The sequence below is a fragment of the Stylophora pistillata genome, chromosome 2 (assembly GCF_964205215.1).
Source record: "Stylophora pistillata chromosome 2, jaStyPist1.2, whole genome shotgun sequence".
Classification (NCBI taxonomy): Eukaryota; Metazoa; Cnidaria; class Anthozoa; order Scleractinia; family Pocilloporidae; genus Stylophora; species Stylophora pistillata.
The window spans coordinates 38,127,858-38,145,783 of NC_142520.1; the positions used below are offsets into that span (position 1 = coordinate 38,127,858).

At 38.3% G+C, this 17,926-nt stretch overlaps 2 protein-coding genes and 1 long non-coding RNA gene across 3 annotated transcripts in view; 2 read left to right on the top strand and 1 right to left on the bottom strand.

Moving 5' to 3' along the window:
• The window catches only part of LOC148739373 (uncharacterized), a 44,703-nt gene that overhangs the window by 6,414 nt on the left and 20,363 nt on the right, over positions 1 to 17,926 (top strand). Inside the window, exon 6 of the mRNA XM_088749466.1 lies at positions 16,497 to 16,619. Within this exon, the coding sequence (XP_088605592.1) occupies positions 16,497 to 16,619 (123 nt within the window). The remainder of the gene's footprint in view (positions 1 to 16,496; positions 16,620 to 17,926) is intronic.
• On the bottom strand, positions 4,868 to 6,433 carry LOC148739374 (uncharacterized). The gene is made up of 3 exons (XR_015997383.1): positions 5,605 to 6,433; positions 5,438 to 5,463; positions 4,868 to 4,997 (listed from the first exon to the last, which is right to left on the bottom strand). It is a non-coding gene; the product is annotated as an uncharacterized LOC148739374 (long non-coding RNA).
• LOC148739375 (uromodulin-like) overlaps positions 8,242 to 17,926 on the top strand; it is a 112,722-nt gene continuing 103,037 nt past the window's right edge. The window contains exon 1 of the mRNA XM_088751223.1: positions 8,242 to 8,325. The gene's annotated coding sequence lies outside the window, so the exon portion shown is untranslated. The remainder of the gene's footprint in view (positions 8,326 to 17,926) is intronic.

Consider the following 17,926-nt stretch of genomic DNA (forward strand, 5'->3'; position numbering starts at 1 on the left):
CAACGAGGCCAGACGGGTTCATTTATTTGACATCAATCATATACGAGCAGTTGGGGACATGTATAGGATTACCGTCATGGACAAGCTAAGGCAATCAAAGGCAGGAAAGCACCTGGGGCCTATCGAACTTTTAGCCTTTAAAGAGGACAAAAACTTTGTGTAGTGGAGCACCTGACTGAATACCTTAGTAGGACCAAGCCACTAAGGAAGGAGTATTCCCAGTTGCTCTCAACCTACATCAAGCCTCATGATCCTGTTTCGCGGGACACTGTATCTAGATGGACAAAGGCAGCTATGAAATCAGCAGGAATTGACATCACTGCCTATTCTGCACACAGTACCAGATCTGCGTCCACTTCGTCTTGTAAAGCTAAGGGACTTGCGATACAAGAAATTTTGAAAGCAGCAGGATGGCTCAGCTCTGGAACTTTTGCACGTTTCTATGAGAAGCCGGTCGATAGAGCAGCAAATTTTGGACACACGTTATTGGAGTGAACAATGATTCACATCTGTAGCCCCTTTTGACAATAAATGTCGTTATTGTTGTTGAACTATGTCTGATTTTGTTGATAACTCATGGCACAGGAATTTGAAGTCTCATGTGACACCGTAATGACGTAGACTGATGACAGGATAGAATTACAAAATTAAACGAGACTTACCTGTAAGTTGAAGTTTGGTTGGGATTCTCTCCTGTCATCAGTCCGGAACGAAGGAGTAACATCCCAACCCACCCACCCTTCTCCTTCGTTCCTTATCCTGTGCCATTCACGTTGAAGACTGATCAGCAGCATGCGCGCGCATCTCATGTGACTCCTTCGTTCCAGACTGATGACAGGATAGAATCCCAATCAAATTTCAACTTACAGGTAAGTCTCGTTTAATTCTGTAATCATATCATAATATTCTAAGTGGAAAGGGAAAACATTGTGGGCCTGTTGGCGAGGCAGACAATAATGTAATTCCAAATGCCAGACTGACAGCAAGCAGTATTTTCACTTATCGTGATATTATGCAAGAGTGTGAAATGTTGTTATTCACAAGTATGGTTATTGACTTTATGGTGGGACCGAAAGTCTCGTGACCAGTGAAACAGAATTATATATATTGCAAAGTTGAAGAAAAAAACACTCATCAGTTAAACGTTGCGATTTTTGTGGTGGTTCTGAAAAAACCGTCTCTTATACGGCCTCCGTCAAATGACCACAAAACGAATCCCGACCACACGAGCAGAGCTTTTTGGTAAATGTAGCGTCTCAATAATGGGACAGTAAACGAAACAAAACATGCTGATATCACGAAAGATTGTGATCAGTTAGCGAACAGCGAAACCAGGGTGATATTTACCCAGTGAAATAAGTGATTTCCGCCGATAGGAATGAAATCGTACATGCAACTTACAACATATAAATGCTAAGAAGTCGAAGTATATTGCAAAATTAAAAGCGCGTATAAATACAGCGAGGTTTACTCAACCGATTTTGGCGTCCTTTCTTTGTTTGGTAAACCCTATGTTTCAAACACAAAGAATGTCGACGTGAGGTTTAACACGAATTTCGTTCTTATAAACATGATTCGCAATCAAAGCTAATGACTTATGTTAAAATGAAGGTTAGATCTTGCTGTTTATTGATCGTTTAATTGTTATGATGTGATATTAAGACTATATCCAAACACGGAAAAATTTCGCAGAAAGTGACTTAGCATCCTCTAGGAGTCCCTGAAGGGCAAACGGATCAAACTTAGAATGAGTTAGAGTAATAAGTCGCATGTCAGCGATGTTCCCTCTGACGATCGCGTTCGATAATTCATTAAAACTAAGGGTTTACCAAACAAAGTAAGGACGCCAAAGTTTATTGAGTAAACCTCGCTCTACATATACTATGTCTTAGCTTTTATTTGATGTAAGTTTCGCACATAACGTCCTTAGTCAAATCGCCACCGGTGGCGATTTGACTTTGAGTGCAGGCAAGTTTTGTGGTGGCGAGTTTGTTGTGATGGCGAATTGACCGTAAAATCCATCAGACCTCTCACGGACCCTTAAAGTTTAGCATCACATTTCCCTCGTTTTACTGATCGTTATAAAAATGCGAAATGACATACCATTTTTGACAGTTTTCGTTTAGACTTGATGTAGATCTAGACTTTGGTTCGTTCTCTGCTCATTGGCACCACCTTATCATTCTGTTAAACTTTAAAAAACTTTAGTCGCACACGTCGCATTCGTCATGTTGTTCCGCCTGTTACAGGCACGGCATTCATAAAAAATGCAGATTTTTCGAGGACTCCCTCATTAAAAAGCAGGCGTTAATCCAGCGGAATAAGTTGGGGTATTAATTAGTTTTATAGTTATGCGTGTTACAAGGATATAAATTTCAGCAAGATATGTTTGTTTGCTTGGTTTTTTTTAGAGGGACTTACTTCTATGAAATTGTCACGATATTACTTTTACCTCCAGATATGGTTGAGTGCAGCAATGGAAGTAATCTCTGTGGCATTCTATATTACAGTATGTCAGCACATCATCCATAATTGTTTAAGGACATCTGGCCTGAGCAGATCTAGCCTCGACATATTTAAGGTTAAAAGCCCATAAGAGCCGATAATCAATTCTTTTCGATGTTGGTGAGGACGGGGGGCTATAAAGAAAAATCTCTTGCAAGAGAGGATATCCTCCTTCGTTGCGTGGTAATTTTTTTCATTATTCCTTAAGGGTGAGCACGATTTTAGTTTTCATTGTTATGAAAATAAGAAAGGTTGTTTTTGTTTCTAAAGAATCATTGCAAGGAAGATTCAAAAACGTCTTGCTGCGTGACTATCATTATAAGAAATAAACATCACCATTAATATCGAGAACTATGCAGAAATGTGTAGTTGCCTTTCAATAAAACGACTAACATTGTCTGCTGTGGCTGCAAACGCATTTCAAAAAGGAAATTTTAATAACACCACGCTTTTTGAATTAAATAGTTTGTACTCTTCCGCTATGGCGGTTAACGCACACCGCCATTGAAGATAACGGTTATGATTTAATAATGATAATCAGAATTATAATATTTATTATTAATAAAAATTAATATTTATATTGCGCAAATTAACATGTGGATATGATGAAATGCGCATCACAACACTTTTCGGGGGACTTTGGCTGGACTGCATCAGCAGTTTAGAATCAATCGAAGGAAACTTATTTGAAGATGCCCCCTCCCCCCAATTCCCAGTAAACAGGCCAGACCACATCATAGTAATCTCGTGAGTGGGTTCTTTAACGTCCCCTGCCTAACTAAATTAACTAATTAATAGATGTAGGAGACGGGGCCTACGGTTTATTCGTTATTATCCGAGAAGACTAGAAAGTCCATCCATTTCTTGATATTATAGAAAGGTAGCGCATTCTCCTCAGTTACTTTAAGACCTTGAGTGTTGGTCCGGCCGGGACTCAAACCATCGACCTCGACCTCCCGCACAACAGTCCAGCGCTCTAACCAATTGAGCTAACCGGGAGGTGGTTTTAAGTGAAGAAGAAAAGAATAACTGACGTTGTGGTAGCCTATTATGATCTTTACCCTTTGGAGACAAATTTGATACACCAGCTCTATTATTTCACTTATGAAAAAAAAAAAAAGAGAAAACCAATAACTTTAAACGATAGCTTTCAAATCAAAGTCTTCCAAAGTTCTAACGATGTACGAAAGCCTTCTTCGATTTTGGATGATTTCGCTAAGCATGCATTTCTCTTTTTCTTTTCAAACCTAGATGGCACGGAGTTCACTTAAGACGTGCAGAGTTTCTCAGTTATCATGCATATTTTAAGAATGCAGACACCTTTTTTAACTTATTTGTACGTCTTTCTTTGTTTAAGTTAATTACTTAGTTGTGTTAACTCGTGTCCACGAAGTAATTTATAACCTAATAATGATACGAAATTATTAGAAAACTGAATGAAATACAAGTAGAAACCCGTGTATAGGTTTGATTTGTGTAAAGTAAATTAAACATTTGCTAGCGAATAGGATTTTTATGCTCCTTATAACTTCCTCATTTGTTGTGGTTCTTAAGTTGCTATGAAAGCATAGACACTTCACCATTTACATGGCAACCGTCACTAGGCCCAAACCGAACATGCGCTCTCAGTCTTGGGCACCCCAGATAACGTGAACAGTCTAGTGGGTCCAGTTGCCCAAAAAGTTGCTTACAGAGTTTCAATTTTTCTCCCTCCCAGCCCGGCCCGGTTGTACATGTGTTTGGCGTTTGTTTTGCCCTCACCTTCCCTGGGCCAAATTCAAGCAATTTCATTTTTTAATGTTGTTACTGGATTGAACTTATTTTGCTAAGAACTGGCTTTGGGTTTTTACCCATAGTCCTTTGTGTTCAACCTTGGCTTGCTTATTGACCCGTGGCCCAGCAAACAGAGCTCAGGCAAAGCAGCATGACCAGCACTTACTTTCAAGCGGGAAGTTATAAGAAGAGCATAAATGGTTTATCTAAGCTGATACTTACTTTATTACGGTACTATTGTCTGCGCTTACATTTTGAGGACCAAAAACGTGTTATTTTTTATCATCCTTCTGCTCTACCGGGTATCTGCGATTCCTTCCATCTTTACCGAGTCCTTCAATAGGGACCTTAAGATTTGAGGACGGCGTCTTCTTCTGGGACTTCACGGCATATAAAGGCCTGGGGCGAGGACGCCGTTCTTTGTGCGGGAATTTAGACTTAAGAAAAGGTAAATAAGACGCGAACTTTTTCCAGCCCCTGGTCGAGAATAGCGTCCTTCAGGAAAGCGCCGGAAGAACGTCTGTTAAGTTTTTGCGAGGAAATAATCAATGAGGATGAATTTCTGTTGTTGTATGATGTTAACGAGTCGAAAAATCCACAGTATCTTTATTGGAATTATGAAAGATTTACATTGCAAGATAAAAGTGAGACTGAGTGTAAGACAGATTTTCGCTTCGAAAATTACGACATCCCTCTCTTGGTTGATGTTCTTGGCTTACCTGACGAAATATAATTAAAATCCTGAGGTTAGCTGGTCTCTTATAAAGTATAAAAAATTAATGCAATGGAGGCTTCCGAAATGAGTATTCTTTGTAGTGGGATGAAACTGGCTTTAAAGGTAAGCCGAGAAAACAAGCATCTTCGATATATCTCTTCTCAAGTCGCGGAAACGGCATGAGAGTAACCATTGAATTACCAATTCATGAATAAATCGGTAAACATGGCAAACAGGAGGAAAATGTATTGAGACTTTAAAAGAAAGATCGCAGCGCTCGAAAACTTTTTATTAGGCTCGCTGTAGAAACTGCGAGTTTGACTTCTGATTATAACTATACTCTACTTACATCAGCCGACCTCTCACATGACATGATAAATTGATGCTAAACATGATAAATTTTTTCCATTCTGTTTATAAGGAAAACATGTGGAGTCTACTTACTCGGAACTGGAATCCATCGTCTATCTCTGAAAAAACAAGGACTGTTAACCACAGATTATACAAAATAACAGCGAAAACGGCGATATAAATTAATAATTTCAGCTCCAAAACCAAACAAATACTCACGTTTTGTGCACGACGGGAAATTTAAAAAATGGCGTACTCACCACATCTGAAACATTGTCCCATTCACACACAGACATGCGCAATGTCATTTTTAGGTGAAAACGAACTTCCGGTGGCGTCCTAGACAGGTGACGTCCTCAAATCGTAAGGTCTCTAATTTCTTCTTTCTTAGGGCTGATGGCAAATTTAAAAAAAGTAAATACATTTCTTGTTTTTTCAAAGTAACACTCGAGACAATCATACTACTACGAAAAGTTGCGACATTTATGGATAAGTTCTAAAACCGTTTCACGACTAAAAAAAGAATTGTTATATATATCCTCAAGGAACAAACAGGAACAAGAAATTTATTATTGATAATGTTTTTTTTTATTATTGTTGTAACTGCAACTACGGTAACAAGAAGGCAAATGCTGACAACAGCCTCCTTTTAAGACGTTTTGAATTTCTGAAAGAAAAAAACTCCACAGAAAAGGTGTTGCATCTTCAAAGGTAGGCTAGTTTCTTTAACACTAGTCAACACTCTATGAAGTAAGACACTACATTTAAATAATCTAGAGAATACAACTTCTTCCCCTTTAAAAACAGATGACGTGATGATGATGAAACACCAAATACTTGGGAAACCTATAATAGGTAGAAGAGGAGAATAACCTATATAAATACTTTGACATAAAGCATTAAACAGCGTAACGAGCTTTATTTTGCAATTAGATAGTCATTAAGTCTATTCGCGTGGTACTTTTCAAGGGAGATGCGATACAATAGATAGAGTTAGGAAGATGGTAAAATTTGAGCTTGGTTGTGATGCAAAGAAATATGCTATTCAATTTTGCCAAGGGTTCGAGACAAAGCCGGAAAAGATCTAAGTTCCGACGATGAATCAAATTGGGTAACCATGCTCAATTTTTGTAAAATAACGGTCAAACGTCGGGCATGCGAGAGGGAATGAATTCTTGCCGACTGCATGCGAATTTCCCTGGCGAAATGTCAAATGAAAACACAAGAAACAGCCGCTTTCTCGCCAAAAAAAAAAGCGAAATAAATATCGAACCGTTCACAGAAATCTTCCAAAGGAAACAAAAGTAGGGAAAAGCATAACTCCAGACTTTTCGAGGACACAGCATGTTCAAGTACGGATATTCTGTTCTTTGCTCTACAAAGAAGTTGTACGCTTTTAAAATATCGTGGCTCACTGTTCGTGTGGTTATGTTTTAACTCGTGTGAGACAATTTGCTTCTGACATCTAGTCATTATCTATTCATTATACCATTACCGGCGTAGGATGTTATGCTGACAAATTCTTTTGCAAATATGAAGGTCTCAGCTTCCGGAATTAATATTTTCCATTTAGCAAAGTAGTGGATCGCATCATATTATAGTGAGTTGTATGTCAGTGCACGTAAGGTGACGTTCTTACCTCTTGCACATAATCATAATTAGTATCACTGCCTTAGTTGGGGGTACACGTTTCCCGTTTTTCCATCTGCTGGATTTAAGGGGTTTTTGTGTCCAGTATCGGTGTGTTTTCGGTGTCTTGGCTCTTTTCAATCATATATATTAAGAGTACAGGACGCCTTTTATTCCAAGTATTTTTATTATATTTAATTTAATGGTTTTCAGTGGATTGCAACAAATTCATAGTTTAACTTATTGAAATCGCCCAGACTTGCTGGGGATTCGCGTCTATGAAATGCTTCACACACTAATAGCGATACGAAAATACAGTAGGCCAGAGTAAAATACATAAAGGGATCCGATTCGATGTGTGTACACTGACTGTAATATGTTATAGCTGATCATTGATTCTTTGGGTCGCTAATACATGCGTGTGTCGTGATGGAGAAAAGCGCGTTATTCCTTCTAATTATTCTGCGCTACGGGATGTATGCGATTCATTTTTATGTCAACAACTGATGAAAAGTCTAAGAAAACCATTTACGTTCTATTTTACTAAATGTTGCACTCACGATACTCATACCGCTTCAACAGTTGTAACATTTCTTTCAAAAAATGTCAAACTTCCAAGACTGAAGAAAAAAAAAAAAAAAAAAAAAACAGCCATTTTTATTGTCAAGGACCAGATAGGAACAACACCTAAATGATTAATTACAGGTTATATATTACCTATTGTCACTGTCACTACGGTTGTAAAACGACAAATGTCGATGGCAGAATCGTTTTTAAGATGTTTTTAATTCCTCAATTAAAAACCCTAGAGAAAGCCTGCTGCACGCTGAAAAGGTAGGCCAGTTTTCTTTGATGCTACCATGTTAAAACTCTGAAAATGAAAGACTTCATTCAAATCATCTGGATACAACTAATAATAATGTGCTTATTCCTTTCTGAAGGAAAAAGAAAAGCATTATCCGAACAAATAAGATGGGATTCCCGCTCCTGAAGAAAGCGAAAATCGAGAGCGAGAATTTTTTTTTTTTTTTTAACGCCGTCCTTGCGGTAGAATAAAATTTTGAAATGGACATTTTATGGAAAGAAGTTACCTAATAATGATACTAAATTATTAGAAAACTGAGTAAAATACAAGTAGAAACCCGTGTATAGCTTTGATTTGTGCTAGGCAAATAATTTATCTAAGCGGATACTTACTTTATAATGGTACTATTGTCCGTGCGTGCATTGTGAGGATCAAAAACGTGTTATTTCTTATTGTTATTCTACTCCACAGGGTGTGTGCGATTCCTTCCATCATTACCGAGTCCTTCATATTCTTCTTTCTTATGGCTGATGGCAAATTTAAGAAAGTAAGTGTTTCTCAAAGCAACACTCGAGACACTCATGCTACTACGAAAAGTTGCGACTTTAATAGATAAATTCTAAATCGTTTCACGACTAAAAAAGGAATTGTTGTTATGTATCCTCAAGAAACAAACAGGAACAAGAAATTCATTATTGATAATGTTTTTTTCTTTTGACTATTTTAACTGCAACTACGGTAACAAGACGGCAAATGCTGACAACAGCCTCCTTTTAAGACGTTTTGAATTTCTGAAAAAAACATAAAAACTCCATAGAAAAGGTGTTGCATCTTGAAAGGTAAGCTAGTTTCTTTAACACTTGTCGACACTCTATGAATGAAAACACTACATTTAAATAATTGAGAGAATACTACTTCTTCCCCTTTAAAAATAAAAAAGTTAAAAAGTTTCCGAGCGAATAAGATCTGATGATTTTCCGCCCATGAGGAAAATTAAACTTTAAAGCGATTAGTTTTGAGTTTTATATTCCTTGCCTAGATTTCGCATTTTATCATTTTCTGTCGAGAAATAAGATGGTAAAATTGACATGATATCACTAAATATCTAAATAACAGAGAACGCAATTTTTTAATTGACAGATTCGAGACATGATATTTACATCACATTTTTTCAAACTTTTCGTCCATTTATAATGATGAAATTCTCTTCATTACATCTCGAATTTTACGTGTGCGATGCAGCACATTGGACGTGAATGAGGCATAACTGATCGCCAAAGGTGACAAGAAACCTTTACATTCTGAAATTTGGCCAGAGCCTAAGGAAATTCAAATGGAATAGCTTTTTATTGACGTTCTACAACTTTCTACGAATTTTTGTGAGGTGCAAAGTTTTGAAATACTTTTCTTCTTTAATGTTGCGGATGAGAGACGCCAAACCATTTTTTAATTAATCTAACCTAAAGTTTTGCGAATAAAAAAAAAACAACAAACAAAGCAAAACAAAACAACATTATTCAAGTAAACTAACAGTATTTAGTAGAGGGTCAAAAAAGGAATAGTGCCTTTGGCTCTATAAAGCCAATGCGGTGCACCTTTTTTTATATTTTCGCTGTTTCTCAGAATTTTTGTTCTGTCACTTAAGAACGACTTTATGTAAATATCAAGGTTAGGTGTCCAAGATGGAAAAATCGAAGTCACCCAAACTTTGTTACATTAAATCCCTTATAAAGCTCTTTTAGGAAATACAAGATTCGGTTTCTTGTAATTGATATTTTCCAAAAATATAATTTTTTTGAATTTTCACCTCCGAGAGGCCCTTAAACCACCAAAAAATGTGTTTCGCATCCTCTCGTGGTGAACAAAAACGGAATCAAAAACCATGACTCTTGCGATATAAGATAATTCTATGACCCTTCCATTGTATGAAAACTTTGTTGTAATTTCAAAATATTTCAATCCGAATTTTTAATTTTTTTTTCATATCATGATAATCAGGTGAAAATAACCGTCTTGGTTTTCTGCTAAAAAATTAGTTTGGATGGAAGTGAGTTTTGAGATTTGCAAATGTGCTTTTTCAAAAGTGGATTGACGATTTGACACTTTACAAAATAGTAATTCTCTCTATTGGAGGCCAGAGGAAGTTTTAAGACTAAATTTCAAAGTCAAAAAATAAAACTCCTTTCTTGATTAGAAAACCAACTGTCAAAACCGAAAACAAGCATAACATCTCTTATGACGGAAAATAAAAGATAAATAGGCTCTTTGCGGGACTTAATCACGTGCTTGGATACCACATAGCAACGCACTGCTGGTGAGTAAGCAAACCAGCGTCCCGCTCATCGTGGCGATCAACTCAAGCGAAACGAACTTTGACATTTTGGTCGAAAACATCTCAAACGCTTGTTGTTTAAGAACGAAAAACGAGATTTATCGTGACTTTAGTTTCATCGAGCTTGAATTTCGCCTGATTTACCTTTGCTCTGGGAGTAAAGGCCAGGCAAAAGCCCAAATATAAGACAAGATATGGCCGATTCCCCAAGAACGAGCGACGGTGAGTTTCTTTGTTAACAGTCGTATTTCAATCTTATAAACGTAATGTCGTTCGATACAGAAAACAGTTTCTAGTGTTAGGAATTACATTTGCTTGAATCCAGAACATTATGATCTGTATTTCCGATTTTGCGTGTTGAATTCTTTTGAGTTCGTTGAACGCAACTAGTGTTCACACTCTCGCTCGCTTTCATTTTTGTCGCAACTGAGTGGCCAAATTCCCATCTTGGTATTTCGTAATCATAATATTTTCGCCAACCAATTGCGGATTCACAACTGACTACAATATTTTGTTCTGTTTTATAACCTGCCAACAAGAAAAAACGAGGCTGTGCGTTGCATTGTTGTGTTCCACAATGTAAAAATGACACCCGTTACAACAGCTCGTCGTCTTTTCATCGTTTTCCTAAGAAAGACGAATAACTCAGAGGAGAGTGGATCGTAAAAACTCGACGCACATCGTGTAAATATCCAAGCTCAGCGAAAAACTTAAAGCCTTTGGTTGTGTGCCTGCAGCCAGATTCTTTCTGAGTATACGCTTCAACCTCAGAAAATGTAAGGTCAGGAAATACGGACAAGTCGGCATAAACAGCTAGAGGAAAGAAATAGTGGTCTATAGAAGTATCACATCCAATTCAATGTAATTCTTCTAGAATAAAGATAGCTGGCGTAAAACTTCGTTTCGTATTGATAACACAAGATAAAAACCAACAATGTATTATTATGAGTCAGTAATTTCCAAGACTGATAAAGCGAGCGAAAATGTAAACAACACTAGTTGTGTAGTAAATGGCTTGAACCCGGGGGTAACATGTGAGGGTGTAGTCTGATCGTCCGGGTGAGTGTAGACCTGAAAAGGACTGTTGTCGGTGGTAGTGACTGACGTTTCGACAACCTGTGCGGAAGTCATCATCAGAGTCAAGTGAATGATTGTTGTCAGTAGAATGTTCTTATTCCAGTTCGTGTGAAATGATCGGTTGGTTTTGCCGTGATGTTATTGGCTGTAAGACTCAAATGACGTAAGTCGGTCGTGATTGGTCTGTTTCGATCTGTCAGTAAAGTTAGGTCGTTCTTTTTCGGTCGTTTGTGATGTTTATGTCGTGAATGAGTCGTTTGTATGGATCGGGTAGTTGTTGACATCTGTTTAGGGGAGTCTGTTCTAAGTTAGTAAACCAGCTTACCAGCGTCAGTCGTTGAAAATAGTCAGTGCTGTAGGTTAGGCATTGCGCAGAGTCCCAGTCAATGTTATGGTTGGTAAGTCGATGGTGTTCAGCAATGTGATTGCTGACATCACCTTTTCTCGTCGCCCGTCTGTGTTCAGTCAGTCTTGTTGTGAGGTTTCTGCCAGTCTCACCGATGTAGGAGGCTTGGCAGTCGGAACAATTGATCTTATAAATCGTTCCCTGTCTGTTCCTCGGTTCGTCTTTGTTTTTAACGTTGGTTAGTAACTGACGTAGTGTGGTGATGGGTTTGTGGGCGACGCGGATATTGAAGGGTAGTAAGATGCGCGAGATATTTTCAGACATGTCTTTTATGTACGATATGGTTGCTGTAGTCGTAGGGGTTGCGGTGTCGTTTGTTTCGGTAGTGGTAGTGGGTCGGTGAGTGGTTCGTCGGATGAAGTCGTTGTTCTTCGTAAAAACACGATGAAGGTATTTGTTCTCGTCGGATAAGCTGTCTGTCGAGTGGCATGCTAGTTGTGCGCGTCGTGTTAGAGTTCTGATAGTTGTGGCTTTGTGTGATGTAGGGTTGTAGGATGACTCGTCTAGTAATCTGTCGGTGTGTGTCGGTTTCCTGTAAACTGTCGTCCGTAATGAGTTGTCGTTGTAGCTTACCAAGCAGTCTAGAAAAGGAATTTTGCCATTTTCTTCGACTTCTCTGGTAAACTGTATGTCAGTGTTTTGTTTGTTAAGTTGGGGGTGGAATGCGTCAATTTCGTCGTGTCGAACGGCGGTGAATGTGTCGTCAACGTAACTTAGCCAAAGCGGTATCGTTTGTCGGCAAGTCGAAAGGGCGCGTTTCTCGATGTTCTGCATCACAATTTCTGCTATAACAACAGAAACTGGAGACCCTTACCGTTGTGCTGAAAGTGAGTAGACGTTAGGCAAACGTTTAGCAAGTCCATGATGTGAATTCCAGAGAATCACAGGGTAGCGTCGCTTAGTAGTGGAAGGATAGCTATTACATAGAGCTCCAAAACGAACGCACAAGCACCACATGTAACAATCCCAAGTGTTTTAATTTTATGTGATACAAAATGGAACGTAGCCAGGTAGCGATAAATAAGGTAGTTGCTGAATACTTGGTGTGATTGCGATAGCAAATGTGATATAATTATGTGTGTGTGGTTCAAACTAGAAGGTAACAGAAAACGAAACGAAGCTAATTAATTGACCTACAAAACGATGACACAGCACAGTGACCTATTCTTGAAATCAGCTGAACTAATAATGAAAGAAAAGATAAACTAAATCGAGCATAAACAATATAGGTAACTTGCTTTGGTAGAGCTCCTAGCGTACTTGAAAAGCGCGGGTAGCGGAGTAGACAAAACAATTTTACACTGAGTAGCGGAGCGCACGACCTCTTGACAGCGATCAAAAAATGGTTCTCTCTTTTTCGCAAGCCCGTAATATGAGCGAATGACTGATATAACTTGCGTAACATTTTCACACCAGTTACAGTAATCGACAAATAGCGCTATTTATTGCTTAAATAGCGCTATCTACTGCGAGGATCGTGCATCATACGTATCTAATACCGCAGTTCAAAATATATGAACTTCATATATTTCATTGTATCCAAAAATAAACCGTAACGTAGATAAACATTAACTAAGCATAGACAATAGGCGGTTAAGCAATAATCTAAAGGACAAAGAAAATAAATAGCGTTTCACAACTAACACATAATGTCGTCTGTCGATAGTGGTATTTGGTCAGTAGATTGTCGGATTGCAGTCTCAGTGCATTGTAATGCCAATTGACGGGCGACGAGGAAAGGTAATGTCAGCAATCACATTGCTGAAGACCATCGACTTACCAACCACAACATTGACTGGGACTCTGCACAATGCCTAACCTACAGCATTGACTATTTTCAGCGACTGACTCTGGTAAGCTGGTTTACTAACTTAGAACAGACTCCCCTAAACAGATGTCAACAACTACCCGATCCATACAAACGACTCATTCACGACATAAACATCACAAACGACCGATAAAGAACGACATAACTTTACTGACAGATCGAAACAGACCAATCACGACCGACTTACGTCACTTGAGTCTTACAGCCAATAACATCACGGCAAAACCAACCGATCATTTCACACGAACTGGAATAAGAACATTCTACTGACAACAATCATTGCGGTTTTCACCTGCCTGGTACATATTTATTTTGCTCACATTTGTCTTGTGGCCCGGCCAAACTCATGCAACATTTGAATGCAACCACTTGCGACAGTGTTGTGCGCGAAGTGTTGCGCACGTTTGGTCACCCTGTGGCAACTTTCAGGCACGCCTTCAATTTTTTCGGCACGACTTCAACTTTCTGGCACACCTTCAATTTTCTTGTAAGACTTTATCATTCTGGCACGCCTTCAATTTTTTTCCGGCACGAATTTGACTTTGCAGCATGACGTCAGCTTTCAGCAATTCTTTTTCACTGGTATTTTTTTGACTTGCGCGAGAGGAATCGCCGAATAGGAGGAACTGTTCGTAGTCTGTTAGATGACGGGTAAAACGCTTCAGGATTTTTATTTAAAAAACGGAGAATACCTGTAATCAGGAGCTTCTGGATTTCAGTTTAAAAGTTTTTTTTTTCTCGGTCAATATGACCAGATCATTTCTTTCAAAGTTTTCTTTACATAAGAATCTTTTTACTTAGCATTTAGAACCAATATTTCTGGGTGGATATTTTTCATACTTGTATATACATTATTCTTAGGTCGCGTAAAGCGTTTGGAATTCATCAGGAGAACACAATAAAGAGTTATTACATCAAAAAAGGATTACAATATCATGGGTGAATCATATCAAATTCATAATTCGACAGACGCTGAAAGATCCTTTAAAACTCAAATATTTGAATAAAGCTCAATAAGCGTTTTTCTGTTCTTCTTAACATTGTGTAAATTTTGTTCTTACAAAATAAAACTGTGAAGCAATAGTTTAATGTGGATGAGATATGATTGCTATATGTCTTTATCTAGTACACAATCAATCTTTTTAGAGAAAAACGACATTTTTTCCTTTCAAGATAAGCTCTCACAATGTTCTCACGTGGTCTCATTTTCAATGTTTTCAGATTCAGCACAAGAAAAGAAGTATGTGGTGGCTGTTCCGCCATTTGAGATTTGCCCTTTTCACCTCTGTCATGGAGCTTGTCACAGCTATTGATCAATGCGGGACAGAAGTAAGCATAGAAGGAATGGCTCTCAAGCGCTCTGCCTTTAAAAGATGGTCAGTGGCGGCTCCTCACCTCTGCCATGTCAATTGTGGACAAGAGATCAGGTGCCAAAGCTATAATTACGATCGAAAATACCAGATATGTGAACTCAATAACCGCACCAAGGAGGCGAGACCAGAGAATTTCCTTTCAGCCCCTGGATGGTTTTACATCCGGCGATTAAACGGCAGAGGTAAGAATTCAAAAGTCTATGTATTTCGGTTTCTTCTCACTTGATAACACTTAGAATATGAAGAGTATAAAATAATTGTCTTTATCATATGACCCGTCCGACCCCGCTCGCGCAATTCCATAGAAAACCATACTAAAAGCTGACATGTGCATGGCCGGACGGGTTGACGTGCGTCGGTCCGGAAAAAAAGCCACCCTGCTGCCCTCGCGTATCTTTGTTGAAAAAACTTAAAAGAAAGAGAAATGAGAAAAAAGGTCTCGTTTTTCAAGGAACTGCGAATTTCTTGTTCTGACTTGAAAAATAAAGGAAAAATTGTAGTTGCTGAGTTTTTTTTTGTGCTTGTGTGGCAGTGTGCTCGTCTATCGCGTCCTATCTTAGGTTGAAATATTCAACACTAAGTCGTCATTTTATAAAATGCTTATTGACTGAGTTTGGTCGGGCCGGTCATAAGGCACGGACCTCGCTGCACTTGGTCCTTACGTCATGACCTTGAACCAAATATTTTTCCGAGCGGCCCTCTCACTTAGTCAATAAGTATATATATCATTGCAGCTCTCTTAGGCTCTATCCCTGAATTACCGGCGATGTCTTGTCAAGAAATAAAAGCGAGTGAAGGTAAACACACCATAAGCGGCAAGTATTGGCTGGATCCAACAGAGAAAGGGAAGGCACAACTGATTTATTGTGACATGGTTAACGAAGGTAAGTCCCATAAGTTTTGTTTGAATTGTTTTATTTTGCACGGAGTTGTCAGTATCACGAAAGTATTATAAACTATACTGTCGTTATCACAGTGGTTACTTTTTGAGTTACTTTATGTTATGAATAGAGGCTGATAGTTTCGAAAGAAACTGTTTGGGGCTGCGTCGGTGGGAGTAACGAAATAATTTGGATATATCAACAAAGTTGAAATGGTAAATTGGCCACCGTAATGATTACAAAAGCTGACGTTTCGAGCGTTAGCCCTTCGTCGGAGCGAATAGAGGAATTGTGGGTTGTGTGTGCTTTTAAAGGCAGAAAATGGAGCTACGTTATTGGTGGGTGCATGGCAACGAGAAAAACATGAATAAACTACTGGAATGAAAAGCGTTCATTGATCCCTGTGGGATTGAGACTGCCGGTTTGAAAGATGATCCCACAGGGATCAATGAACGCTTTTCATTCCACTAATTTATTCATGTTTTTCTCGTTGCCATGCACCCACCAATAACGTAGCTCCATTTTCTGCCTTTAAAAGCACACACAACCCACAATTCCTCTATTCGCTCCGACGAAGGGCTAACGCTCGAAACGTCAGCTTTTGTAATCATTACGGTGGCCAATTTACCATTTCAACTTTGTTGATATATCCAAATTATTATGTTATGAATAGTTATCAGTATCATGAAAGTATTATGAATTATGCATGTGCTTTCATTAATATCTCCATCGTAATATTTGGTTTGGATCAGTTCCAGTGTGGATGCCTCTCGTAATTAAGTTGCTCTAACTTAGTCACTGCTTCTCTTTTTAAACTCTAGATATGGATGAATGTAAATATAACATCAGCGACTGCGACGTGAATGCAAATTGTACTAACACATATGGTTCTTACAACTGCACATGTAAAGTGGGATACACCGGCGATGGACACTCATGTTCAGGTAACTTTGAAGATGGTCTAGTGGATAAATGCTTCAGCATTTTTTTTTTGGTGTATCGTCTCATAACCTTATACAGCAGTACCCATGTAAGTTTTCGTACAGTTACCATGGTCTACATCCGGCTTGTTTCAAAGCTGTTGTGTTGATAGATCTGGTAAAAAAATTCTGCTAAAAAATATGAACAACATATTGTATACCTGTACTTGTCACCCCGAAATTACAGGAAATGGACGCAACTGTATAGGTACTAGATTCCTTTCTTTTTGAAACCCCTGATATCAGAAAGATAAGTACTATCATCTTTGCAAGACTTGTTTTACTAGCATGCCTTACAGATAATAGCGATGAGTGTAGGCCTGAAGACAATGTTGACATTGGCAGAAATGTATTAAATAAACATTCCGTGATAAAAACTCTTAATGAAACAAATGTATTAGTCATGAAATATATCAACTGGTAGAAGACAGACTAGATGATTACTAATGGGGAAGAGCCACGGATGTGAAGTCGAGGGAATCGTAAAAAAATCTGGTGCATGCATCTAGAACTCAATTTTTTTTTATGTTTATGATTTTACAGATACTGACGAGTGTAAAGGAAACAATTCTTGTCACGTGAACGCTAGCTGCGCAAACAACATTGGATCACATTTATGTGAATGTTACCCTGGATATACTGGAAATGGACAAAATTGTACAGGTGAATTGAATCTCTGTGTTATCAAATATTGATCAAAATATTCCAGCAAGACGCGTTGACGACAATGCCGCGCCATTCAGCCAAGTTACAAGGGAATTCGAAAATATATCAGTTAGACTAGTTTTAGTTTATGCAGCCGTCAGGACCTCTAGGGTTATGTTCCTGACTTGTGAATGAAACATTTTAATTACTGATACATTGTTATTTTGCTTTGAACTTGGGAGTTAAGTCAGTATACCAAGAGCAGAATCAGTTTATACAAAGTTTTTTTCACCTTAAACCTTCCTTTTTGTTTAAATGTTTTCTACTTGCAATGTTTTCTTTCGACGAATCAAATTCGATATCGATGAATGCGAAGGTGGCAATAACTTCTGTGACGAAAATGCGTACTGCTCCAATGCTTTGGGTCTTACAATTGCACCTGCAAAGTTGGATTTACTAGAGATGGACACATGTTCAGATAAAAAGAAAACTTACCGTCATCTCGAGGTGCAATACTCAATTCTTTTCGCTCAAAGACAATAGAGATTTCAAAAGAAAAAAAAAAAAAAAACTGGTTTGCTTAACTTAATTCCTAGTCATCCACGATATTTTTTTGTCCAAAGAGT